We start from the raw sequence: 26,730 nt of genomic DNA, 5'->3' as shown, positions 1-26,730 counted from the left end.
GGTGATGAATCTTTAGCGCATCTGGCAGGTAAATATCTTGCTATGCCAGCTACAACAGTGCCATGCGAATGTATCTTTTAGAAAAATATCCAATTTTGATTTAAAAATCACGAGTGATAGAGAATCCACCACGACTCATGGTAAACTGTTCCTGTGGCTAATTATCCTCCCTGTCAAAAATTTACACCTTATTTCCAGTTTGAATTTGTCTAGCTTCAACTCCCAGCCACTGGATCGTATTATGCCTTTCTCTGCTGGATTGAAGAGCTGATTATTAAACATTTTGTTCTGGATGTAGCTACTTATAGACTGTAATCAAGTTACCCCTCAACCTTCTCTTTGTTAAGCTAAATAAATTGAGCACCTTGAGTCTGTTATTCTAAGGCATGTTTTCAAATCCTTTAATCATTCTTGTGGCTCTTGTCTGAATCCTCTCCAATTTATCAACAACTTTCTCAAACTGGGAACACCAGAACTGGACATGGTATTCCAGCACCCATGGCATCAGTGCTAAATGCAGAGATAAAATAACCTGCTATCAAGATTCTCCTGTTTATACAGCCAAGGTTGCATTAGACTTTTTGGCCACAACATTGCACTGGGAGTTCAATGTTCAGCTGATTCACCAGGACCCCCTCCCATCCTGCAAGTATGGCCTATGTTCTTTGTTCCTAGACATACACAATTTCATTTAGCTGTATTAAAACAGCTTGCTTGTTTGCTTGCACCCAGTTTATCAAGTAAAAACAATGAGGAGTCCTTGTGGCCCCTTAGAGACTAACAAATTTATTTGGGCATAAGCTTTCGTGGGCTAGAACCCATTTCATCAGATGCATGGAGTGAAAAATACAGGAGCAGGTATAAATACATGAAAGGATGGGGGTGCTTTACCAAGTGTGAAGTCAGTCAATCTGTTTCTTCACTTCACCAGGTGGGTATTGTAGTTTTAAGAATGCTTGATAGAGATCCTGTAGGGACAAAGCTTGAAAAGGTGAAGCAAGTACAGCCGAAAGTCTCAGAAACCAGAAGACAATTAAAAAAAAAAAAAAAAAAAACCCTACACATTTTATTTTTTAAAAAGAACTCATGCTATTTAAGCCAATCTTGTGATTTTTTTAATGCTTGAGGTTGGCAATACTGAGACTATTTAATATTTATATTTAGGAATTGCAGTAAGTACATATAAACAAAAGTCTAGTAAAGCTAAAAGCAGCATGAACCATGTACTATCAGAACAATATAATTTCTGTTTTCAGAAATGACATTCAGAACAAGTGTCTTTATTAGCTTATATTAGTAGGTGATTGATGTCACCTTTTGTTGTCATCATACTTACCAAAAATGAATCTAAAAGAGATGACCCACTACAAAATATACTCTGATTTGTATGTTATTAGTTGATATCTAAATTATGAAAATCTCCATGAACTTTGGAGAATGAATAAACCTTAAAAAACTTAGTGAGATTTAAAACAAACTCTTGTTGGTAAATGTTTGAAGCCAAATAACCTTGGCATTGTCCTTTCCTGATAGGATATTTTAAAAAAAGAAAAAAAGACACGGGCCCTGATTCTGCTTCACCATACCTTATACGTTCCCCTCTTCAGCCAGCAGAAATTATGCTGGAAAAACCTGCATTGGTTAACATAGCTTTGATCACCAATAACTTAGGTTACATACTCTGAACCTCATAAAAGGACTTGCAGAATGCAGCAAATGACAGCATCTGAGGCAGCCTTGCTACCAGTGCCAGGAATGAAACCCTTAGAGCAGTGGTGCCAATTCACTTAATCAACCACTTAATCTTAACCAACCCCGCTTTCTTGGCAGGGGGAGGAAATTCCCTCCCCAGCCAGCCCTTCACCCTAACTGGCACCACTGCAACAATGTGATGGCAGTAAACGACATGTTAATTCCGCGATTTGGGGTGGTGGTGGTTGGTTTGGCTAGTGGGGGATCAGCTAAATGGAAATAAAAGGGAAGGAAAAGGGGGCATGTAAGAGGAGAAGGGTGAGAGGGACAGGGCAGGTGAGAAGAGGGGCAGATGTGGAGTGAAACTGAGATGAGGAGACTGTGAGGGAGGAGTATGGGGAGGGTTGTAGGAAATGGCCAATCCGCACAGGGTAGAGAAATTCCCATAAAAACGGTAGGAAGTTCTTTGAATGTGTGAAAGTCCCTGCTTCGGCTGCTTCTGCAGGCCCCATGGCAGGAGGGAAGGGAGATACCATCCAGGCTGTAGCTTCCCCAGCGCATGTGTGTGGGAGGGGAGGGGGGTCTCCCCTGCACAGTTCTGGGTCCAAGACTGGTGAGGGCTGGGATGGCCCCAGCTGGGCTCCATTTTACACTGTCTTCCTAATGCAACAGTCTTTCCTTTGGCTGCTTCTGCAGCTGCTCTTATCTCAGGCCTGGTCTACACATAAAACTTCAGTTAATATAGCTACAGCACTCAGGGGTGTGAAAAATCCATGCCCCTGAGTGCCACAGCTATGTCTGGCTACCATTGCTTGGGTAGGTGGAGTTCCTACAGCAATGGAAAACCCCCTGTCACTGTAGTCCGTGTCTGCTATGGGGTTATAGCAACATCGGTATGCTGCTGTAGTGGTGCCCATACTGTAGTAGACATAGGCTCGGCTTACTGTGTGGAACAGAGACCATAGACTACGATCATTCCATGCCATCACTAGCCCCACCTTCTGCATGGGAGATCAATAGGAGGACAGAAGTCACGTATCATTGAAGGTAAGTGCATTCATGTTGTGCAACTTTACATAGGAAGGGAAAGATATGGCCCTGGCCATATATAGTATTTGGTACTACAGCTGTTGAGAGCTATATTTTTAAAAATTGGAATCTCTACAGTATTGGTGTAAATCAGGATGAGTTACTCCATTGAAAATAGGTCAACATCTCTGTTCCTCCCAAACTCTGCATGGCGCAGGAATGAGGAAATGAGTGTCAATGGGGGCTTTTGCCACATTTGCATCTCCTCTCTACCTTCTGTTATGCTGGATGCCTGCTTGGCTTCCAATATGCTCTAATTTATGTTTGGCTGCAATGGCCCCTTAAGGGCTGTTCCACAGCCAAGAACAGCTGCAGCCAGGGGTGAAAGTAACTTACAAAACTTACCGGTACTGTGGAGTCCTGAGGGGGGTGTGGTCTCATCGGAAAAGGCGGGGCCTCAACCAGAAGAGGTGGGGCCTCTCAAGATTTAAAGGCCCTGGGGCACCGACTGTGGCTGGGAGCCTCAGGGCCTTTAAATCAACCCGGGGCTCCCAGCTGGAGAGGTGTCTGGGAGCCCCTGGGGCTCATGGGCAAATTAAAGGGCCCGGGGCTCCGGCCGCCACAGAGCTCCGGGCCCTTTAAATCCCCACTGCAGCTCCAGCTGGGATTTAAAGGGCTCGGGGCTCCCGCAGCTGCGGGGAGCCCCGAGCCTTGCCAGGCTGGGGCCGGGATTTAAAGGGCTCTTGGCTCTCCGCAGCGGCGGGGAGCGCAGAGCCCTTTTAATCCCGGCCATGGAAGCTGGTGCGGTCCGGCACAGCGTACTGGCTCTTGCTGGTACACCGGACCGGACCGGCTTACTTTCACCTCTGGCTGCAGCTCAGTTGCATTCTGACCACTCACCCCTTCCTTGGCACACACCCCAAGGCTAGAGGTTATAAGGAAGGGTAATGGAGAGTGCAGGGAACCCCCTTAGGGGAATTCCCTGGGAGCTGTTTCTGCTGGCTTACAGCCCCTTTAGACAGCTGCAGTGGGCAAAGAACAGAGCCCGGCCCAGAACCTTCTTGCCCCTGCAGTACCACCATGAGGGAGATCCACCGTGCCTCTGCTAGGGTTGCCAACCCTCCAGGATTGTCCTATGGTCTCCAGGAATTAAAGATTAACCTTTAATTAAAGATTATGTCATTTGATGAAACCTCCAGGAATAGGTCCAAACCCGAGTTGGCAACCATCGTCTCTGCGGGCGGAGACACAAGGGAAAACACCAGGATTATCCACACGCCTGTTGGGAGCAGGAAAGAAGAAAAGAATGGCCATCCTCCTGCATTTGTGTTAGCCAGGCTGTAGGGCTGGATCAATCCAAGCCACGCTCGCGCTCCCCTTTCTTTGCCGGTCGTGGGGAAGCGCTGAGCGGGGCCAGCTCGGGGCTGCAGCCTTCCACTGGCCTCTCTCCTCTCTCCTCGCCCGCCCTCCGCTAGGGGTGCGGGGGGTGGCTCCGGCAGGTGATGCGCCCTCCCGCTTGACAGCCGCATCTGCAGCCAAGGACGACAGCAGGTTGGCGGGGCCGGAGCGAGGCGGCCTCCTGCTGGCGCAGATTCTCTCTCTGGGCGAGCAGCAGCAGTAGGCAGCGGCGGGGTTTCTCTGAGCCATTTAAACCAAGACTGGAGCCAGCCCCGGCAATCGGCTCGCGAAGGGAGCAACGCTACGCTGCGGGGACGGACTTTTACTCTTAATCAAATCCCCGCTCAGATTTCGGTGCAGCCGCCGCCGCGGGCTGCTAGCCCAGCTCCTCCAAGGCACTGAAGCGGAAGCCGCGGCCCCTGCGCCCCCTTTGCAGCCCGGCCCGGCGGGGGCATGGAGAGCAAGCGCTGCTTCGCCAACCGCTTCGATGACTACGCGGGCAGCCTGCCGGCCGGGCAGCGCCACGAGGCGGTGGTGCCCTGGGTCGCCTCCACCATCGAGCGCATCCTGCAGCAGGTGCCCCCGCTGGAGGGCGGCGCGGCGGCGGCGGGGGGCGGCCTGTACGGCGGGCTGGCCGGGGTGGCCTACATGCTGTACCACGCCGCGCGCTGCCCGCTCCTGGCCCCGGCCCGGGACACCTACCTGCGGGCGGCCCGGCGCCTCATCGACGCCTGCGTGCGCTACGAGGAGGAGTGGGGCGAGCCGGACGCCGACACGCGGGCCGCCTTCCTGCTCGGCGGGGCCGGGGTCTACGCGGTGGCCGCGCTCGTCTACCAAGCCCTGGGGCTGCCCGACTTCGGCCGGCTGCTGGGCCGGTTCCGGGAGCTGAGCCAGATCTGCGCCCCCGTCACTTTCCTGGAGTGCGGCTCCGACGAGCTCTTCGTGGGCCGGGCCGGCTACCTGTGCGCCGCCCTGGTGCTCAAGCAGAAGCTGGGCATGGAGGTAAAGGCAGCCGGGTCGCTGGCTCCCGCGCGTCGCTGTCCCCTTTCCCGGCGGGCCCCTGGGCTTAGCCCGGGGAGGGCGCTGGCGGGGGAGGCGGGGGGCTCGCACTAGCGCTGGGCTCTGGCTGTTGTTGGGCCGGGTCCTCCTAGCCAGGGAACCCCCCGATGTCAGGCTTGGTCCCTCCCCGAGTGAAGGTGCCTGTCAGCCTGCTCCAGGGTCACTTCAGTCAGCGTCCCTTGCAGGCAGGGTCTGGAGCTACCAACAGGACCCTCTCCCACCAGGCCTGGGGCTTTAGATGGGAGTCCCTAGTTTCCTGTCGAGGATGCCAAAGTCAATTGGTTTTTACTGAATGGCTGTTGGACTGTCACCCAAGACTCTGAATCTTTTCCAAAGTGAGGGCATGGGCTATATCTCAGGAGCCTTTGCCTTTTGTGTCTCTGGTTTAAAGGCAGCCTAGAATAAGGATGCAGCGTTCTGGAAAACTAACTGGAAAGAGAGACCGCTGAGGACCAAAGCAGGTAGAATATGGTCTTTTTCCTTACAAGGCAAATAAAGCTCACTGCCTTCACAGTGCAGGTCCTGATCATTTGGGGGGAGGGGAATTCCTGGGTGTTGAATGAACTGCAGGAATTACTTTGGGCTTCTCAGGGAAGGTATTCATAATATGAAGCAGATATTAAAACAGTATGTTGATTGATATGGAATAATAATAGTTATGATAATTAGCAATGATATACTTTGGATTGGCTGGGCCAGATTTTCAAAAACACTCAGAATTGAAAAGGCTCAGTCGCTCCAGTTGTGAGACTTTTCCAAAGAGCTCAGAATCCAATTTGCAAATGCTGGCAATTTATTTTGGTGTCAAAATGGGAGATGAGTTTTTGAAAAGCTAGGGTGTAATTGTGATTGTCTTTGCCATTGACTTGAATAGAAATAGCATTTTACCTCGGGGCAGATCCTCTACTGGTGTAAAAGGTCATGACAATTTGGTGGGCCTTGGACCTTATCCTGACCACTGCTGAGCACTCACAGCTGCCACTGAATAAATAATAATAATTCCCATTTGCAATAAAGCTTGTCAGAGAGTAGTCAGTATTGTATCTAAACAGATATTTGTTAAATTCTTTTTCCAGTCCTCTTGTGAGGTCCGGTTTTTGTTTTTGTTTTTTTTCTATGCTCTGGCTTTTTTTCTCCTGGGAGAGGAAACAACTACTGTGAAATAAAATGTAAACATGAGCAATCCTGCCTTATCCTATACCAGTCACTGCAGTGGCAGTTCAAGGAAATTCACACAATGGAGGATTCAAGGGACATCAGCATAATTAAGCAGCCATTAAAGGCAACAAGAATGTTAAGCCAATTGAATTTTTTGATTGAAAATTCTTACAATAAAAGACACGTACTGTAGTATACTGTACATGTTTAAATGTTTTTTGTTCTTGTACAGCTTATTAACCAGAGATATTTAACAACAATAATACTGTGCACTTCTATAGCACCTTCCATCTGAGGATGCCATATACAGGGCCAAAGGGTGGTTTGTAGGCACAGCACAATACTGGGTGCAGCACAGGGCAGTACCACGCTGGGGGAACCCAGGAGGGATCGTGCCTCAGAAAGGTACAAGCCATTCTGGAGCTTCAGGGTGCACAATGGGAATGTGCACGCTGCTCATACCTGTGCTTATGATGGTATAGGGCAGGGGTCGGCAACGTTCGGCACGCGGCTCGCCAGGGTAAGCACCCTGGCGGGCCGGGCCAGTTTTATTTACCTGCTGACGCGGCAGGTTCGGCCGATCGCGGCCCCCACTGGGCGCGGTTCGCTGTCCCGGGCCAATGGGGGCGGCGGGAAGCGGCGCGGGCCGAGGGATGTGCTGGCCGTGGCTTCTCGCTGCCCCCATTGGCCCGGGACGGCGAACCGCGGCCAGTGGGGGCCGCGATCGGCCGAACCTGCCGCGTCAGCAGGTAAATAAACTGGCCCGGCCCGCCAGGGTGCTTACCCTGGCGAGCCGCGTGCCGAACGTTGCCGACCCCTGGTATAGGGTTTCTTCTATCTTTGTGATGGGTCAGCTGTTCTGTACGGTGTGGAGCAATGAACGGGGCTCCTGCATTTATTGTTCCCTTCGGTCTGACTTGTGCTCTTAGAGTGCAAGCAGGGAGCAGTCTACCCTCTGCTGAGTTTGGAGACTGCAGTTGTGCTGGGCTCTTGTGTGGGGTAATGCAAGAAGATGAACAGCACTTGCTGAAAGTCCAAGCTCAGTCTGTCTGGCCCTACGGAGTGAAGCCTCACAAGAGCCCAGTGAAGTATGTATATGTTGTGGTCTCCATGTAACAGATGGGTCTAACAGAGACACAGCGAGGGTCACGTGCCAAAAGTCACGGAGGAATGTGTGACAGGACTGGGAATAGAATCCAAATCTCATGACTCCTTGTCTGTGCTTTTACCACTAAACTGTGCTTCCTCCCACATTATAATTTTACTTATCCCAATACCGAGTCCTAATTTTTCACTAATGTTGAAAGGGAAAAAAAGAAGTAAAATAACTAAAGCCACCCTTTAAAATAAGTAAAGTAACCTTAGCCTGCAGTATATACTATGCTGATATAATTTATGTCTGCTAATCAAAGTTCCCATCCTGTTAAGGAATATTTTAGCAAACACATCCTAGGGCCAGATCCTGTAGTATTTTACAAATGAGGAAACTGAGGCCAGGGCCGGCTCCAGGCACCAGCCCACCAAGCATGTGCTTGGGGCGGCGCCTGGAGCGGGGTGGCGCGGCGGGGCCCCGGACGGGCTCGCCGCCTTCCCCCCGGTGCTCTGGCCGCCGGGGAGAGCGGAGAGCCCCGGCCGGGCTCTCCGCCCTGCTCCCGGCGCTCTGGCCGCCGGGGGCTCTCCGCCCTCCCCCCGGTGCTCTGGCCGGTCGGGGATTGCGGGCCCGCGGCCGGGCTTGGCGCCCTCCCCTGCCGCGCTGGGGGGGGGGGGGGAGCGGGAGGTGGCTTTTTTGCCTAGGGCGGCAAAAAAGCCAGAGCCGGCCCTGACTGAGGCTAGGTCTACACTGCAGCGGGGGTCCGACCTAAGATACGCAACTTCAGCTACGTGAATACCGTAGCTGAAGTTGCGTATTTTAGGTCGGCTTACCTAGCGGTGAGGACGCGGGAAAGTCGACCGCTGCCGCGCTGCCGCCGACTCCGCTGCCGCCTGCTGCCGAGGTGGATTTCCGGAGTCGACGGCAGAGCGATCAGGGATCGATTTTACCGAGTCTTCACTAGACGCGGTAAGTCGATCCCCGAAAAACCGATTGCTACCCGCCGGATCGGCGGGTAGTGAAGACAAAGCCTGAGGCACAGAGCAGTTACATGTCACTTGTTACCCAAGGACACACTGTGAATCAGTGGTGTTCAGAAATAGAAACAATGTGTCCTTGCTCTAAACACTACAAAACACTACCTCCCATAATTTGATTATGCACAATCTCACTATTGATTTGTTGCAGAATGTTTTCTTATTTCCCAAGTTTATTTTCTTGAGGCTGCCAAGTAAACATTGATAGCACAAAGTGAAATTCGTCCCTTACATTGAATCGGGGCCATTGCTCTCGATGCGATGCGATGTTGTTGCTCTTTCCTTGATTAAATTAAACTATCAACTAGGGTCTTAGAAATTGATCAGCCTTGAAGAAATGCTTTATGGTTACATTTTTCAAGGTATAGAGTTTTTTCCCTTTATTTTAGTACAAATTTAGATTAGATACTGAGCCCTGATTCTGCTCAGCCTCACCGACACTCCCAGGGCCTTAACATTCCACTTGGTCTGCAGAGGATTTGCTGCCTGCTCAACAAGGTGAATTCAATTGACTACCCTTGAGCTCATGAAAAGAAGAGACAGTCCCTTGCTGCTGGTTAGGAGGGGTTTACGACTGTATACAAATTGTCCCAGTGACTTCAGTGGAACTACTTGCCCAAGTAGGGATTGCTTATATGAGTGAGATTTTGCAGGATCTGGCCCTTGATGTATGGTGATACTGTTCATTAGGAATAATAAGATACATATTCTCTTGGGTCTTTATTAGGTTCCATTAAATTGCAACTGAAGCTTCACACACAGAGGAAGGTGAAATATTGTCCTGATAGTGAATGTGTCATTTGTGCTCATTACATTTTTATAAAATATAGATGTTACAGGGTCCTTTATCCTTGGTATTTTCACTGTACCTAGGGAGGTTTTTTTTCCCCAGTTATTTCTTCTTTTGAATACATCTTTTTGTAATGCTTCCTGTCACAGTTCCTAAGGTAACTGCACCTCTGACCCTTTCACAGTGCTTAATTTGTAATGAAAGAGGTGCTGGGGCTCAAGCAATTTTTTTTACATTCATAACTGATGCAGCAAGCCTAGAGGTGCCGGGGCTATGAACTGCCAAGCCCTGGCACAAATTAAGCACTGCCCCTTCAAGGCTTGCCTGAGGGCACCCCACTTAAATGATGGCTAAAGGCCTGAGACCTTTCTCGGTATGAGAACTAGCGGTCCCCTCCCTGCAGCTAGAGTATAGACTGCAGTTGCTCCTGCCATTCACCGTGTTTAGTTCAGCACTCGCTGTCCTGTTCTTTCCCAGGGGCTACGCCAGGGTTAACCAACCAGCCTTCATAAAGCAAAGTATTTTATTTAGAACAAAAGCACTCCAAAGAAAACATATCTTGAAAACAAACAGCTTATATGCAAGTGCCTTTCCAGGTGTCATTTTCCACATGAAAACCCTGGTAGGTTTCAAAGTCCTTCAAACCCCTTTTGTAAGGTCGGTCCTACTTGGTCCCAGAGTCAAATCAGTACTTGTATAGAGTGAGAGTGACCCCATCTCTGTAGCAGGCTGCCCATTTTATACAAGTCTTAGTTCTGTGTTTGTTGGGCCTTTTGAACCTGGTGAAAACCAGGATATGCAATTTCCCCCTTGGGGCAGTACTTTTATTTGCCTGTCTAGTGATTTACATTTATTGCCCACTAGTGATGTTAGTTCTCGATAGTTTATCCTTAGTGACTTCTCCTCAGTCCTTGCATTGCTTGTCTTGTTTCAAGAAAAAAAATAATCCCTTCCCACCTGGCAGGTAACATACCAGGTGAGAAGACATACTGAGTCTCATGTTTTTTTCATAAAAATAAATCAGTTTTTCCAATTCTGCACACTTTTTATGCTTCTTCAGTAGTTAGATATCCCACAGAATGCATGTGTCCCCACAGATGCCCATGGAAACAGTGGTAAAAGTCCATTAAACTGTTGTTTGTATTCCTTCTATTAATGATATCACATTTTCCCCTCCTTTCCTTTTATTGTGGTGATGTTTCTGTCCATTTCCCTATTTAGGAGGCATGCCACTAGCTGATCTGGCTTATTCCCCTATACCTTCTTTTAGTGGTGTTATTGTCACTATCAGAAGATAGAGGAAAGGACAAAGAAATACAGATTGTTGTGTTACCAACCCCTTGAGATTTTTACAGCCTTTTAAAATAGGTTGAGGTTTTATCTCAATAATCTGTACACTTGTAACATCTACTGACTTGATTAACCTACACTGGCAGTGGGGGGTACCGGAAGTGACAGTAGCGACCTATAGCAGTATGTTATGAGAGAAAACAAGCAGGGTTTGTGCTTTTGCCCTCTCCCGAGGTTTCCACAATGGGGTGGTGGCTTTAAACTGCTTTTGAGGCACCATAGGAATCCCATGGGAAGAGTCTTAATCAGCATTTTCTCTGAGCAACATAGCCACATCACTTCCCTGGTCTGAACCATCCATTTCTGGGGCTGGTTTGGCTGGCCAAAGGTCCCCAAGTGGTGCAGAGGTTGCAGAAGTCTTTTGCTTCCTCAAACCCATATCTGGGTGAACTTTCTGCTGCTGAGGCAGAGTCCAGTGTACTCCATGAATGAATCAAACTGCATGTTATATGATCTGAAATAATACCTCACTCTTTTATATAGTGCTTTTCATCAGTAGACCTCAAAGTGGTTTACAAAGGAGTCAGTGTAGTGAAAAAGCTGTTTCTGCTGCTCTTCTCCAATTCCCCAGGCATCTCTTGCTGGGCTACCTCCTTCCACGGACTCTTTGTGTACCCAGAATTTAAAAGAGCTTCTGTTTGCACCCTTCTGTTCACATCTTTCATTCTCTTCCCCCCCCCCCCATCCCCCACTCCTTTTGCTCTGTTCTTAAACATTCCTGGGATCCACAGGTCTATGACAGTTAAAAATTAAATACAAATGTGTTTATAGTGAATGTAAGTATTTTGAAAGATCTTGGATGGATCACTCTGGAGTCTGTCATCATCCATTTGTCTTCATAAGAGATACAGAATGGGCCCCTGTTGTGCAGACCTTCCCCACACTGCTCTTCTAATGTAACTCAATTCTGATCTAACTAATTTTGAGGTCAGGGGTTGATTCAGTTTCCATGCTCATTCAATATTTACTCTTTGCTTAGACTGCTAAGTACTGTAAAGTATTGTGGTGGTTTTCTGGACACCTGTTGTAACAATACTTCAATCATCGCTCATTTCATACAGGCTACTACACACCTTTGATGTCGATTTTTGGTCACATGGACTAGGATTGGTTTTAAAGCAGGTACCTACAGAGGTGAAGGGCTTTCCCTCCCACACTAGTCCCCTGAAACATATGCTCTCCCCTCTCCCTGATTTTCCAGTGCACCTATTTAGACTAGATTTTAAATTTAAATGTTTTTTAATAGTGAAGTTAAACTGAGAGTTTAAAGTGGGAGGTCTAACATACAAATAGGCCTAAACAAATCCCCTGGATCTGAAGGGTGGGTGTTCAGATCAGAATGCAGTTAAGATCTGAGTTTCAGAACTGATCCCTATCTCTATAATGGACCAAAACAAAGCCACACTTCTTCAAAATCAGGATGCAAATTCTAAGATTGGGTTACATGTCTAATGTTAGATAAACTTCAAAAATCTCAGTGGTATCACAGGTGCAACTCAGCATGTGTGAAAACTTCATTATCTGCTTTAAATATAAAAGGCAGAATTTTGTTTTGATAATGTTGATCTTCAAATCTATTGCTACCAGTGAAATGCTTTTGTCATACACGGATCTCACAGCACAGTCATTCAGGATTGGATATTTGATTGACACACAAGATTGTAAGGCACACAGACAATCTCACATCCAGTAGTAATAAGGATTTTGATAGCTGATATCTTGAAGAATGATGGTAATCTGACATTTGTTTATTACAGAAACAGGGTCAGTGAGGTAGTATCTTTCATTGGACAGACTTCTGTTGGTCCAATATTACCTCATCCACCTTGTCTGTCTGATATCCTGGGGCATACATTCTTGTATTATAAAAGGAGAATCTCACACAAAAGTGATGTCAGGTGCCTATATATTTCTTTATGCTGTTGAAAAAAATGTCTGTACTCCACTGTCTTTTAGCTGAAGAAGCAACTGAGTTTATGAATAATCCAAATTACAAAGTCATATTTAACAGATAGTTACTGTTTTTCCCCCAAAAGAAGTCTCCTGTATCCAGAATGGAGCCCTACATTTCCATCCCTCTTCTTTTAACTCCACATCTTGGAGGGCCTATGCTATGGATACTGTTCCTCTGAGTCTAGCACACTGTCACTCAACAAATACATCATCATGGAGAACTGTTCTGTCTCTCTTTAAAATCAGCGTCACTCCTTAAACTGCTAGAGGGGCGGCTGTTGCATGCAAAGTATTCCTCTCCTCTGCATAGCTGAGTGTTATGTTCCCAGCCTAGGGGATGGAGTGGAACAACAATGGCTGTGAGCTTGCCTGCCTTCCTCCCCCCCTCATGGGAAACAGTGCAGAGGGAGCAGAGATCCATCTGACAGAATGCATCAGAAAGGGTTGGAGGAAGATGTGCTGTATTGTTACATGTAATACAATGGCAAACCTTAGTCCTGGAATAATCAGTGGGCAAGGCTAAAAAGTCCTTTTAAAATGAGCATTACCTGTAACATGTCATCTTTAATGGCAAGCCACTGTGCAAACACTTAGAGACATTGCAGGCATGTGGGGTCAGGGCATGGGTCTGAACCCGTCTCTGGAAACTGTTACATGTATGCCTGAGTGGTAAGCGGTCCCTGTATGCATCCAGAGCCAGCAAAACATTTGAATCCAAGGAACTTTGACTCAAGGTAGTCTGAGGTGCGCATACTACTGTTGTTCAGATTATCAGAAACTTATGATCACTTTGATGCAGTAATTTAAGTAGTTTCTTAGGGAGCAACATACAAAGTAATTGTCTCCAATTTCCCAAATTCTTATATGACAATTTTTTGTAAGAAAGTCCTTTGCCATTACAATACTTCTTTATATAGCTATATTTGTTACCCCTATGTACCGCTCCTTGTTAAACACTAATGTGAATGCAGTGTTTTGGCCTGATTTTCCTCACTACATGAAGTTTCATCCTGTCTTACAGGGGACAGAATGGGTCCAAGGCTAGGAAATTAAACAGTGCAAATGAGTATGGGAGTGTGTGTGTGTGTGTGTGTGTGTGTGTGTGAGAGAGAGAGAGAGAGAGAATGTAGCAGAGAGTGTGAAAGAGAGATGGGAGGGAGAACTGGGAGGTGAGAAGAAGGGCGGGGGTTGATGGAAGGATAGAGTGGGGAGAAGAAAAGAGCAGAGAAAAAGTGAGAAAGAAAGACAGAGAGCAAAACAGGATAAATATATAAGAACCAATGTCCCACACGGAGTAGAATTCCGAGAGAAAGAGAATAAGAGCAAGAAATAAAATAGAGCTTGGAGCAGGGTACAGTTTAAATAAATGAAAGCAGGTCCTCTTGCAAGCTTCTTAGCTGGTGTGAGTTGGCATAAGTCCACTGGTGGCAGTGGGGGCTGTGCTAATTCACATCAGTTAAGAATCTAGCCCAGAGGCTAGAAAATACAGTATAAGGGCTGGGACTGTGAGAACCCCTCCCCCCCAGAGGTACAGTTAGAGAGGTAAATCCTAGAGCTGCTTGAAAAATATTTTTTGACAAAAACAGGGTCAAATTTTAAATGAAAATGTTAATGAAAAATGTCCAATTTTTCAGTCAGCTCTAGCAAACATTTTCTCCAACTCTACCCTTTGTTATAACTTTATCTGTCCAGGATTTTATTGAGAAAGAGGCGATGGTTGGGTAGGAAGGAAGGTTGCTTGTTTGAAGAAGAGGAGAAGGAGTAGACCTCTTTCTCTCCCACCCCCCCAAGCTCCAAAACCCTTCTATCCCCCCACTGAACCCACCTCCACTAAAGCTCTCATTCTTTTTCTCCCCCCACAAGGAAAGGTGTCCTGTTTTCTCACTTTGCAAATCTGATCACCCTAGGCCATTGTTGCTGAACTTCATCCTTTGGTCTAATTACTAGCTCACAGGTCCAAAACCTCAATGGTTTCCTTACACACAATGTTCGTGTGGATCCCCAGGGCAATTTACAGTCTGTGTTTTACTGCCTCTTCAATTGTCTCCATTGGTTCTTTTTTCTCTTTGCTTGTTTGCCCTCCTGTCACCATTTTCTCTTCACACAGATACACATGGAGAAGTCACTATTATTGTCAGCATTTACACACACTGGTATCTGAGCAGCCACAGATTCTGCTTACAGGAAATAACTATGATAACTCTGGTGTCAGTTGGCAAATATTGACTTTGTAATGGTGATCACTATACTCCTTCTAACATTGACATTTTTCATGTTACGTACCTGCTACATTATATATAATGTACTAACCCCTCTCGAGGCACTCAAGGTGTTGCTTGAATAATTTAAAGTACAATGCAGTTAAAAACCATCACAAACCAAGCCATATAAATGAGGATTAAAAAGCCAAAGGATGTGCTGCCAGTAAAAAAGGGAGCAGGAAGGGACTGGTGTCTGCCATAGGGGCCAACAGTGAATACAAACGAAAACATTTTCTGAAAAAGTAACACTTTCAGATGTTTTAATAGTGAGAAGAGATGAATTGAGCCAGGTATTCCAGGGGACTAAGTGCTGTACATGAAGAGTTGTTATAGGAATCTAAGATTCAACATTAGAACCCTTGAACTATGGGTGGATCTGAGCACAGATATGTACCATGACTAGGGTTCCGTATCTGTCATGGAGGTCATGGAAGTCACTTCCATGACTTCTGCAGGGGCCAGGGTGGCTGACTCCACAGATGCCCAAGCAGCTGGATCCGGGGCCAGCTGCTCACGTGGCTCCCAGGACAGCCATACCAGCCACTGCTGGAGCGGCCCTGGGGACAGCCACACCAGCCACTGCTCCGGCAGCGGTCACAGCGTGGCTGGAGCAGCTGCAGTCCGTGGCCCTGGGCAGCGGTCCCTGGCCATCCAGCCCCAGACAGCCCCCCCAGCAGTGCCCCCCCAGATTTCCCCTCTCAGCAGCATTCCCCCCCATGGCCCTCCAGTGCAAACCCCCCCCCCTCCAAGATTTAATCACAGCTATTTTTAGTACAAGTCATGGACAGGTCACAGGCCATGAATTTTTATTGCCCGTGACCTGTCCATGACTTGTACTAAAAATACCCATGACTAAATCATAGCCTTAACCATGACTAGGAGGTCTCAGATATAGAGATTCCTCCCTATTAAACCAACAGGGCCAGCTTCCTCTCTGTTAATTCAACAGGGCTGGCTTAAAATCAATCCCACTGTATAGGCAGCTAGTATAAAGAATGCAGATTTACTTCTGTGGGAATTCTGTGCCATTGCGCACATGCAGAATTCATGTTCCCCCACAGATTTTTTTTCTCCGTAGAAAATACATTCTGCCAGAGAGACACTGCAGTTATGCCTTTTGTCCACCAGGGGCTGCTGTGGCACCTGAACAGATGGCAGCCATCTCACAGCCTGGAGCAGCCAGCCGCTGATAGGGAGAAGGAGAGGCTGTGTTCCTCACAACACCCTGCCCGCAGGGCGAGGTGAGGAGGCACAGGATATGGGGGAGACAGAGCGGGGCATACGGGGCTGCTGGAGGGTCACATAGACTGCGGATCAGAAGGGCTAGTGGGGGGATAGACTGGGGCAGGGGCTGAATGGGAATTGGGGTGCAGGGCCATATGTGGGTAGGGAGGGGCAAGGCCACATGGGGACGGGGGAGGTGGCTGAGTGGGGGTACAGGGACACATGGGGATGAGGAGAGGGGGTGAAGGTACATATGGGGACAGGGTCTGAATGGGGGAGGCTCCCCAACTCCCTAACAATCATTTTCCCCCCCCATCTCTCCCCAAAAAACCCTGTTCCATACTTCTCCCACCCACAACCAACAACCCTCCAGGTTCACTCCCAGGCTCCTTCTCAGCAATTACTTCCCTGTCCCTCAGCTCCTCCATTAAACCTGATTCCCCCAAGCCTTTGTCAGAAATACGGTTCTGTATTGTAGTTTAAATAAATTATTACTCAAAGTTCTGTATTAATATGCCTAGTAAGGAACCTATTTGTCAAAAAACATTTCCCAAATCTTTTTTGTTGTCTACATTGGTACAGACATACTTGCTGACAGGTATTTTGAAATAAATTACCAAAATAATTGAAACTGGTGTGATTATATTGTATTATTCTGACAAATGAAAAATGCAGAATTTTAAAATATTGTACGCAGAATTTTTAATTTGTTGGCAGAGAATTTTTATTTTTTTGGCCAGAATTCCCCCAGGAGTAAGAGCAGGTGCAGTGTGCTCACGGCTCCTCACTCCAGCGAACAGGGATGCTGCTGAGTTCAGCACTGTCTGCAAGTGGTGGAGGTGGTGTGCTGGAAGCAACTGGGAGGGATTTCAAATAGTTAAGTCTCCTGATTCCATGGGCCTACATTGCTGTTGTGAGGTTATTGCAACAGATGAGGTATGTAGTCACATTGTTTAAGGCATCCACCATAAATTGGGAGCTTGTTTTCCAGCTGATTTGAATATAACTTTTTGTATCAGAATAACGGTGTATTCAATCAGGTGACAATTTCTGATGCAGCTGTACGTCAAATTGCCTTTTCACCTGCATCTGTCACGAGATACTTTGAATGTTGATGGGAATGGGACGTAACATTGTGTGGTGAGACATAACTTCAAGTCCAGTCCAGCAAGATGGAATACAATTAAAATATTCCCCCAAAGGCAGTTATTTCATATCTGTAGTGTAAGATTATTTTCAGGTAGTAATTACTGAACTGATTATTTTTCGTCTGAGTAGCAGTGGCAAAAGAATTGGAATAGCTGTTTCAGTGTAGACAAATATATCATAAAGTATCTTAATAGCAATCCAAGCTGTTGCTGAGTCATTTGCTGTTTCTCAGGTCAGAATACTCTGGTGTATGAGAGAAGAAGTGTAAATTAATTCTTCTTGCAGTTGCTCAGCATCCCTGATATTAATGGTTTAGTATCTCTTGCTGAAGAGCAATGCATTGTGAACAAGATTAACTGACTGTCAGATAGCATTTCTGACCAACAAAAATAAAAAGTTTGAATGATGACAGTGAATTTTAAATACACCCTCTAGCTGTTCAAGGCATTTAGCCATCTGGTATGGCTGATTTATCTCTTCATGTCTTCCCTCGCTAACTCAGTGGCTTTACATGTCAGGGGTTTAATTGTAACTAGTACACTTGAGGGTAGTGATTCAGTCCCTAGTGCACTGCAGTCAGGAAATGTAAGCATGGTCATGCTTAGATTTTGATGCACAGGAAGTAGAAGCCATTCTTAAGAATATTTGGGCCTGGGGATAGAAAAAGCATAAAGAGATTATTTAGTCAGTGCATCATTTAGTGGCAAATGGTGGGTGTTCAGTGTTCTGCACTGGTGGTATTCTGCAGTTTACTTCCCTAATACTAGTAGTTACAATTGTGCCATCTAAGTACCCCCCCTTACAAGTAAGTGATGCTGGGCAAATATATGAAGTATAACAAGGGAATCATAACCATAAGAGCTGTGGACTGGTATGCAAAATTACAGTTTACCAACTTCTACAACTCAAGAAGCTTCTTTTCAAATAGGCCAAATAATCAATCTCCTTACTTTTGTTTCCTGAATGCTCATGTAAGCTTCTTTATTTCTTGACTTGGCAAAGCTGATTGATTAAGAGCCTGTCTACCGTACAGTGCTAACTGAGCCAATCCAGGTTTGTCCGGATTCAGGGCATCTGTGTTGTAACACTTTACTTTCTTTGTAGTAAGATGGGACAACATATTTTATAGAACTTCATTGGAGTACTGTATCACGACAGTTTGTCATGATATGTCATCCTGGCCCCACTATAAACTAAAACAGGAGGTAAACAAGTGGAGTTCCTCCCAGGCCTCAGTGTAAGCACTCCCCAGACCCATTGTTTATATGGTTTGTTCTGGAGGACCCTTCTTTTCCTACCTCTAGGTCCTTCTCCCTCAAAGAGGGATGCCCTGTATATCCTGGATAAACTAGTAGGACCCACCTGCCAGCATGAGTCAGCAGAAATAATTCTATCTTTTTGAAAGTGTCTAGCAGCATAGTCCAGCATAATCAGAGGTAGTATTAGGGTCATTAGAATTGTGTTCTCATAGAAGCAAGGATGATCTTGTAGTAAAGGCACTGGACTGAGACTCAGGAGATGTGGGTTTAATTATTGACTTTGCTACAGATGCATGTGACCTTGAACAAGTCATCTATGCTCCAGTTTTAATTAATGGGAGCATCAGTGCCCAGCACCTTTGAAAGGCTAGTCCTTAATCTTTGTATGCTTTGGCTTCCCATCTATAAAATGGGAATTATACTGCTTTCTTGTCTCAGGAGCTAATCACTTGTAGTTGCATTTGTAGTGTTGATGGGGGCCTAATATGCATATGGCAAATTCAATATTTTAAATTCAAATCAGATGCAAGATCTTGAAGTACAAAAGCATCTGAAAAAATTTTAACTGACAAAACAGCAAAAAAACCTTTCCTCTGCATCTTGAACTAAGTATTGATTTTGTTTTTTTCCTGTTCTTAGAGAGCTGAATCAATATTAATTTTGATCTAGAGCTTTCTCATACTGGCCCATCACTGTTTGGACAGTGGTGATGATGTCATCAAAGATCTCTGTGAATAATATTTGTTTAACTGCTACAGAACCAGAAGACAAAACCTAAATGGAGTTATACTAGGGATGACTTTGTAGTATTTTTGATCTATAAGTATTACAAAAGTGGTCATTTATTTTTTAAAATTTACTATTTAGTGGTAGAGTTAAAAAAATAAAAACACATAGCAAATAGTTAGGGTCAAATTCAGAGTTAAGTCTAAGGGAATCTAAAATACTGAAACTTGCACCTTTTGGCTGATCAATTTAGACTCTTGACATACACCCATTACATGTGACCTCTGCATTTCTTCCCCAGAGTCTAAGGGATTCTAAGTTAGTGTGACTTGAACTCCAAGGAGGGCCAAAAGAAGGGGTAGATTATACTAAATTAAACTCTCTAAGCCCCACTCACATCCTTCCCCATGTCTACGAACCCTTTCTCCAAACTCATCTCACTCTCTCCTTCTCACCTCCAAGCTCTTCATTCTCTCCTCACTTTCCCTGGTGCCCCTTCCCAAATTCCTCCAATCTCTTCTCCTTTTTCAAATGTACTCTACTTTTTTCTTTTCTCCCTCTTTCCAAACCCTGTCTCTCATATCTCCTTCCAGAATCCTTCCCTGCCAATAGTGTTCGTTCTCTCTCGCCTCAAAATTCCCCTCCTCCAGCTTCCCAAACACAACTTATTCTCTTAGGCCTGGTCTACACTAGGAACTTACAGCTGTATAGCTACATCTCTTAGGGGTGTGAAAAGTCCACTCCCCTGAAAGATGTAGCTATACTGACCTAACCCCCAGCGTAGACAGTGCTAGGTCAATGGAAGAATTCTTCCGTCGATCTAGCTACCGCCTTTCGAGGCGGTGGATTACCTACGCCAATGGGAGAACCCCTCTCGTTGACATAGGTACTGTCTGCGCTGAAGCGCTACAGTGGCGCAGCTACTGTAGCATTTTAAGTGTAGACATAGCCTTATCTTCCTTTCTCCAAATCTCCCAGTCTATTCCCTCCCTCCCTCAAATCTTCTCCTCTGTTTATTAGTTGTAGTACACAAGAAATCAGCACATGAATTATTTGCAATAAAAGGGGCATTGTCACAGGGTGAGATGGGCCTTTAAGAGGAGTGAAGGTGCAGGGTCCCACCTGCGATGAGTTTTGTCCCTTGGGATTTGACTGGGAAGGACCATGTGACTGACCATGTGAACCGCATTCAAGCCTGCGGGGGAGGGTGTATTGAAGAGACAGGCTGTTGCTCACTTTGGGAGAGATGAGACCTGCGTGGTAGCTTGCCTCAGAAGCTTAGGTAGCAGCCTGGTGGGAATGGAGTCTGTGAAGGACTTTACCTGAGAAACTAAGAAGAGAAAACTACAAGGACAACAGACCCAGGCCCTGCTTCAGGGCTGTAGCCTCTGATACAAGAGGAGAGGAGAATCCCAGGGTTTTCCCCTCAGTGCACTTGGAAGGGCCAAAGGGACTAGAACTATGGAGTCTTGGGGAGGGCTGCAAGACTTTTGTTTGGGTTGGACTGTAAGTTGTATGATAATAAACAAGGTGAGGAGACTTTTTCTTTTCTTTTCTTTCTGAGCACTAAGCATGTGACTGATAGAAAGGGACAACTAAGGTTATGGAGACTGCACGGCTATCTAACATTCTAACTGCATAGGGCAAATGCAGGGAAGGGGGAAACAATGACATTAACTGGAGACTAGGTGCTGCCAAGACACACTAACATATATTTACACACACATACTCTTCTTTCTATTTTTTTCATAAATTGTTCTTCCTCTTCTTTGTGGTCCTGGAAAAAAAAGAACAAATTTTGCTTTGTCTCTGTGTGATTTGTGAATCTGTCTGTCTTTCTTGTCTGGCTGGAGCAGCATTTCCCTCCTGGTTCTGATTGATCCATTTTCCTCTTGTCTGCACTTCCACACCATGCCTGGCCTGGTGCCTCATGCATTTTTCATTTGTTTTTTTCTGTACCTCTCTTTTTCTCCTTTATCAATCTCTAGCCTCTGCTTCCTTCCCATTTGTGATAATCTTTCTCATTCCCTGGTCAAGGTTTTCCTTTGCATTGCTCCAGTCCACTGTGGTGACTGTGCAGCAGACCTGCAAATTGAAATTGACCAGACTTTTTGGTAAGTTTCACTTGGCAAAGGGCAGTGTGCAAAAAATGATGATGCTGAGCAGCCATGCTAGTGCTTGCTGTGGTTTGCTTCTTTCCCTTTGTGCTGTGTGTGCACCATGTGCTGCAAAGTGAAAACCTAAGAACTTAATACATTTCACATGACAGGCAAGGGGTACAGAAAATGGGACTGCTCACAAGTTCAACTGTGCTCAAATGCTTTCCCGGACTGAGGCCACTTTGCTGAGCATCACAACTGATCAGAAAATGGTAAATATTCTCTCTGAGAAACTCTGAAAGAAATAATTTCATGTGGTTTGCAACTTTGTGGAAAATATTCAGGTATGTGTGTGGGATTTTTTTTTAGTTTTTTACCAAAAATTTTCAAGTAACAGTTTTTGTTTTGTCAACAAGAGAAGAATTTTACCAAAAACAGATAATTTAGAATTAAATGGCAATTTTCCTTGTGGAAAAAGGGCCATTTTTAATAAAAAAGAAATGTTGATGGAAAACTTTTAAACAGATCTACTTGGCACGCTTTAGGACTGAGCCAATAGAGCAGATATTCAGGCCTGCATGTCATGTGGTGCTGTCTGAAACTGTGATTTTTTTTTTTTTTTTTTCCTGTAGAGCACAGGCTTCAGAGGGCATCAAAACATTAATATGTAGGCACTGGAATGTTTAGAAGAGTCATAATGGAAATGTCTTAAATGAACAGTTGTAGCTTGGCTCACCTGAAGTGACTCAGAAAACACAAATGTCATCATCATGTCCATAAGTGGCTGGAAAAGCCTTCTTCCTCCCAACTACAAACCCACTGGAGTTGGAGCAGAGAATTTAGTGCTACCGGGACAATTAGTACCATGCAATCAGTAGGCAGAGATGATGGTAGCACTTCTAGATTCTGAGATGACAGGTCATCTATAAATGCAGTGGGTTATTATGTATTCGTGCTGGTGGTGCTGTGACTTGTTCTGGGGTTGGTACTTTCCCCCCCTTCTTTCCTTGTAAAATATGAGAGGTTTGTTTATGGAAACCTGACACAGCGGTCTCATTTTCCCAAGGTGTACTTGGCTTCTGTGCCCTAACAACTGAGAGTGAGTTGCAAAAAGAGAAGAATTACAAGGCTTTCACCTTGTCTGTATGCAAGGTTCAAACATTTAACAAGGAGAAACCACCCTTCCAATTTGTTTTACTACTCCATATTAACTAATTTATGTTTAAAAAGGTGTCACCCACTCTTCTTCCTCAATTGAATCCCTGATCCTAATTTTGTCCTTGAAGCATGGTAGCATCAAACCATAAATGATGTCTGAATTGTCTTTATTTGAGACTGACTTGAATTATATTTATATTAATGAACATAGTTGTAGTCTTCTTGCCACAGAAGACTCTCTCTTGTTGCTCTGTTATGTTTCAGAATTGTCTTTGTGTCAGTATCACTTATGCATAGGAAAAGCTTAGCTCTAGCATCCGGTCAAAATTTCTACCATGGTTTAGAGCAGGGATTGGCAATTTTGGCACGTGGCCTGCCAGGGTAAGCCCCCTGGTGGGCCGGGCCGGTTTGTTTACCTGCCCCGTCCGCAGGTTCGGCCGATCGCGGCTCCCACTGGCCGCTGTTTGCCGCTTCACGCCAATGGGGGCGGCGGGAAGCAGCGCGGGCCGAGGGATGTGCTGGTCGCTGCTTCCCGCCGCCCCCATTGGCCTGGGACGGCGAACCGCGGCCAGTGGGAGCCGCGGTCGGCCGGACCTGCGGACGCGGCAGGTAAACAAACCGGCCCGGCCCGCTAGGGGGCTTATCCTGGCGGGCCGCGGGCCAAAGGTTGCCAATCCCTGGTTTAGAGTGAAATAGTAGCCTAAAATTCACATGATTTAGAGGACTGTATAACCTCCATCTAATCTTTCCCCCTTACCCTATCAGCATTCTTTTCCTAGCTTCTGATGGTATTTCTACTCAATTGCTTATATGCATGGCACAAATTGCAAATCAGCAAGCAAAATAAAAATGGCATAGTGCCAATATGGAGTTATCTTCTATTGTTTTTGCTTTGTATTGCTGACACCACCTGAAAATGATTCACTTAAGGTTTTATTACTTTTGAATGAGTTTATTTTGTGGCTTACCTCATTTAAACAGACCTTTTTGGGGGGTATCCTCTTCCTCATCAGTGACTACTTAGATATACTGCTAGATGTCATTCTTTCCATAAATATCTAAAGAATAATAGAACTGTGAATATAAAGCAGCATGACTTACATAGATACATAAATATTGCAAGACAAACGTTAACTTTTTGTTAACAGAATTAGTAACGGATGGAAAAGCAGTAGATGTTCCCTATTTAGATTTTAATAAAGCTTTTGATGCCATGTCAAGTGTAATCTTCCTTGAAAACTGAATCCAAGCTGATTTGGACATGAGCATTGTCATGTGGATTGGAAATTGGCTGAAAGACCATATTCAAAAGTAATGATAAATGTAATATGTAAAGTTGAGGGATGATCTCTAATGGGCTCCTGTAGATTGATGTTGGGTCTGTTCTAATTTGTCGTCATATTAGTGATCCAGAAGAGGCAGTAAGCAGGATGAGACTTGCATTGGCGTCTAAGCTGAGACAAGCAACAAATACCCATAAGGACAGAGGGAAAAGTACAATGAGATCAGAAGAGATTAAAAATAGAGATAAAATAAGATTTAATTTTGAAAAGTGCTGATTATATCTGGGGAAAATACACACTATCTGTGTTGCAGATTAAGGGCAAAACCTATGTCCAAGTAATGCTGGAAAAGCACTTCTGAATACATACTGGAACCTCATTTGCCGGTGCCTTATACCTTGTGTAGTCACTTGCACCTGTGCCAGGTAGGTATAAAAATGTGTCTATGAAATCTACGCTCTCTTATACCAGTGATGATGTTTCACAGGTGCTTTGCACTCAGTCTGGGTAGGAGTGAATAATTATAGTAGATGCAAGATTGTGGAGAATCAGGCCAATAGGCATGAGTTTGCAGTGCAGTATGGCATCACGAAGGCCAATGCTACCTTGGGCTACATATACAGATATGTCATGCAGTACAGAGATCATGATCACACTGTATATGACTCATAGGAACACTGACATTACCCCTACAGAAATGCCATAATAGATTAGACCATTGGTTCATCTAGTCCAGTATCCTGTCTCTGACAGTGTGGCCAGATGCTTCAGAGGAAGGTGCAAGAAACTCTGCAGAAGGTTGTCATGGAATGCATTGTCCATAAGGAAAGCTTCTTCCTAAACCCCGTTACTTAGGGCATGTCTACACTACGACATTCGGTCAATTTTATAGAAGTCGATCTTTAGCATCCGATTTTATACAGTCGATCGTGCGTGTCCCCACTAAGCGCATTAGGTCGGTGGAGTGTGTCGTCAATACCGTGGCTAGCATCGACTCACGGAGTGGTGCACTGTGGGTAGCTATCCCACAGTCCCCGCTGCCCATTGGAATTCTGGGTTAAGCTCCCAATGCCTGATGGGGCAAAAACATTGTCGCGGGGGTTTTGGGTACATGTCGTCAGTCTCCCCTCCCTCCTTGAAAGCAACGGCAAACAATCATTTCTCACCTTTTTTCCTGGGTTATCCATGCAGACGCCATAGCATGGAGCCCACTCAGCTGCACACTGCTTTTGTGAGCATTGTAAACACCTCGTGCATTATCCTGCAGTATGTGCAGAGCCTAGCTAAGAGCCGCCAGCACGAGGAAGATTGTGAGGAGGACATGGACACAGATGTTCCTGAAAGCACGGGATGTGGCAATTGGGATATCATGGCGGCATTGGGGCATGTTGATACAGTGGAATGCCGATTCTGGGCCCAGCAAACAAGCACAGACTGGTGGGACCGCATAGTGTTGCAGGTATGGGATGATTCCTTGTGGCTGCAAAACTTTCGCATGCATAAGGCCACTTTCCCCACCCTGAAGCGCAGGAATACCAAGATGAGACCTGCCCTGACAGTTGAGAAGCGAGTGGCGATAGCCCTTTGGAAGCTTGCAACGCCTGACTGTTACTGGTCAATCAGGAATCAATTCGGAGTGGGCAACTCTACCGAGGGGGCTGCTGTGATCCAAGTAGCCAAGGCAATCAATAACCTTCTGCTAAGAAGGGAAGTGACTCTGGGAAATGTGCAGGCCATAGTGGATGGCTTTGCTGCAATAGGGTTCCCTAACTGTGGTGGGGCGATAGACGGAACCCATATCTCTATCTTGGCACCGGAGTACCTTGCCAAACAGTACATAAACCGCAAGGGGTACTTCTCAATGGGGTTGCAAGCACTGGTGGATCACAAGGGCCATTTCACCGACATCAACGTGGGATGGCCGGGAAAGGTGCATGACGCTCAAATCTTTCGGAACTCCGGGCAGTTCAAAAAGCTGCAAGGAGGGACTTTCTTCCCAGACCAGTTCAACTATAGGCTGAGCAAGTGCAGAATGGTGGTAGAATGTGCCTTTGGACATTTAAAGGGGCACTGGCGCTGTTTGCTGAGTAGGTTAGACCTCAGCAAAAACAATATTCCCATTGATATTGCTGCTTGCTGTGTGCTCCACAATATCTGTGAGAGTAAGGGTGAGACACGTATGGTGGGGCGGGAGTTTGAGGCAGATCGCCTGTTGGCCAATTTTGAACAGCCAGACACCAGGGCAATTAGAAGAGCACGCATCAAAGAGGCTTTGAAAAACAGTTTCATGACTGACCAGGCTATGGTGTGACAGTTGTGTGTTTATCCTTGATGCAAAGCCGCCCCCTTTGGTGAATGTACTTCCCTGTAAGCCAATCCCCCTGGCCCCCTTTGACCACAGCTGGCACAGGAAATAAAGTCACTATTGTTCTGAATCGATTCATTCTTTATTTATTAAAAAAACCTTGAGATCACTGACAATGCTGACTAGTAAAAGGTAGCCCGGGTGGGGTGGGGGAGGAGGGAAGGACAAGGCCACATTGCTTATTGTAGCAACACTACAAATCAAAGCTGTTTGAATGACAGCCTGCTGTTGCTTGGACCATCCCCTGGAGTTGAGTGGCTGGGTGCCCGGAGGCTGCCCCCCACGTTCTTGAGCATCTGGGTGAGGAGGATATAGAACTTGGTGAGGAGGGCAGGTGGTTATACAATGGCTGCAGCGGCGGTCTGTGCTCTTGTTGCCTTCCCTGCAGCTCCACCAGACACCTGATCATGTCCATTTGCTCCCCCATTAGCTTCAGCATCTCCTCCTACGTGTTCCGATCACACTCACTGAATGCTTTCCTGGCCTCTGCTACCGAATGCCTCCATGCATTCAGCTGTGCCCTATCAGTGCAGGAGGACTGCGTTAGCTCTGAAAACATGTCATCACGAGTGCGGTTTTTTTCACCTTCTAATCTGCGATAACCTCATGGACAGAGTTGATACGGGGAGCATAGAAACATTTGCAGCTGC

The 26,730-nt window shown here is 46.0% G+C and overlaps 1 protein-coding gene across 1 annotated transcript in view; it reads left to right on the top strand.

Moving 5' to 3' along the window:
* The first annotated feature begins 4,572 nt into the window (after positions 1-4,572).
* The window catches only part of LANCL3 (LanC like family member 3), a 43,287-nt gene continuing 21,129 nt past the window's right edge, over positions 4,573-26,730 (top strand). The window contains exon 1 of the mRNA XM_065397402.1: positions 4,573-5,121. Within this exon, the coding sequence (XP_065253474.1) occupies positions 4,573-5,121 (549 nt within the window). The remainder of the gene's footprint in view (positions 5,122-26,730) is intronic.

This window comes from Emys orbicularis, chromosome 1, assembly GCF_028017835.1.
Source record: "Emys orbicularis isolate rEmyOrb1 chromosome 1, rEmyOrb1.hap1, whole genome shotgun sequence".
Taxonomy (NCBI): Eukaryota; Metazoa; Chordata; order Testudines; family Emydidae; genus Emys; species Emys orbicularis.
This window is presented reverse-complemented; position numbering and strand designations above follow the sequence as displayed.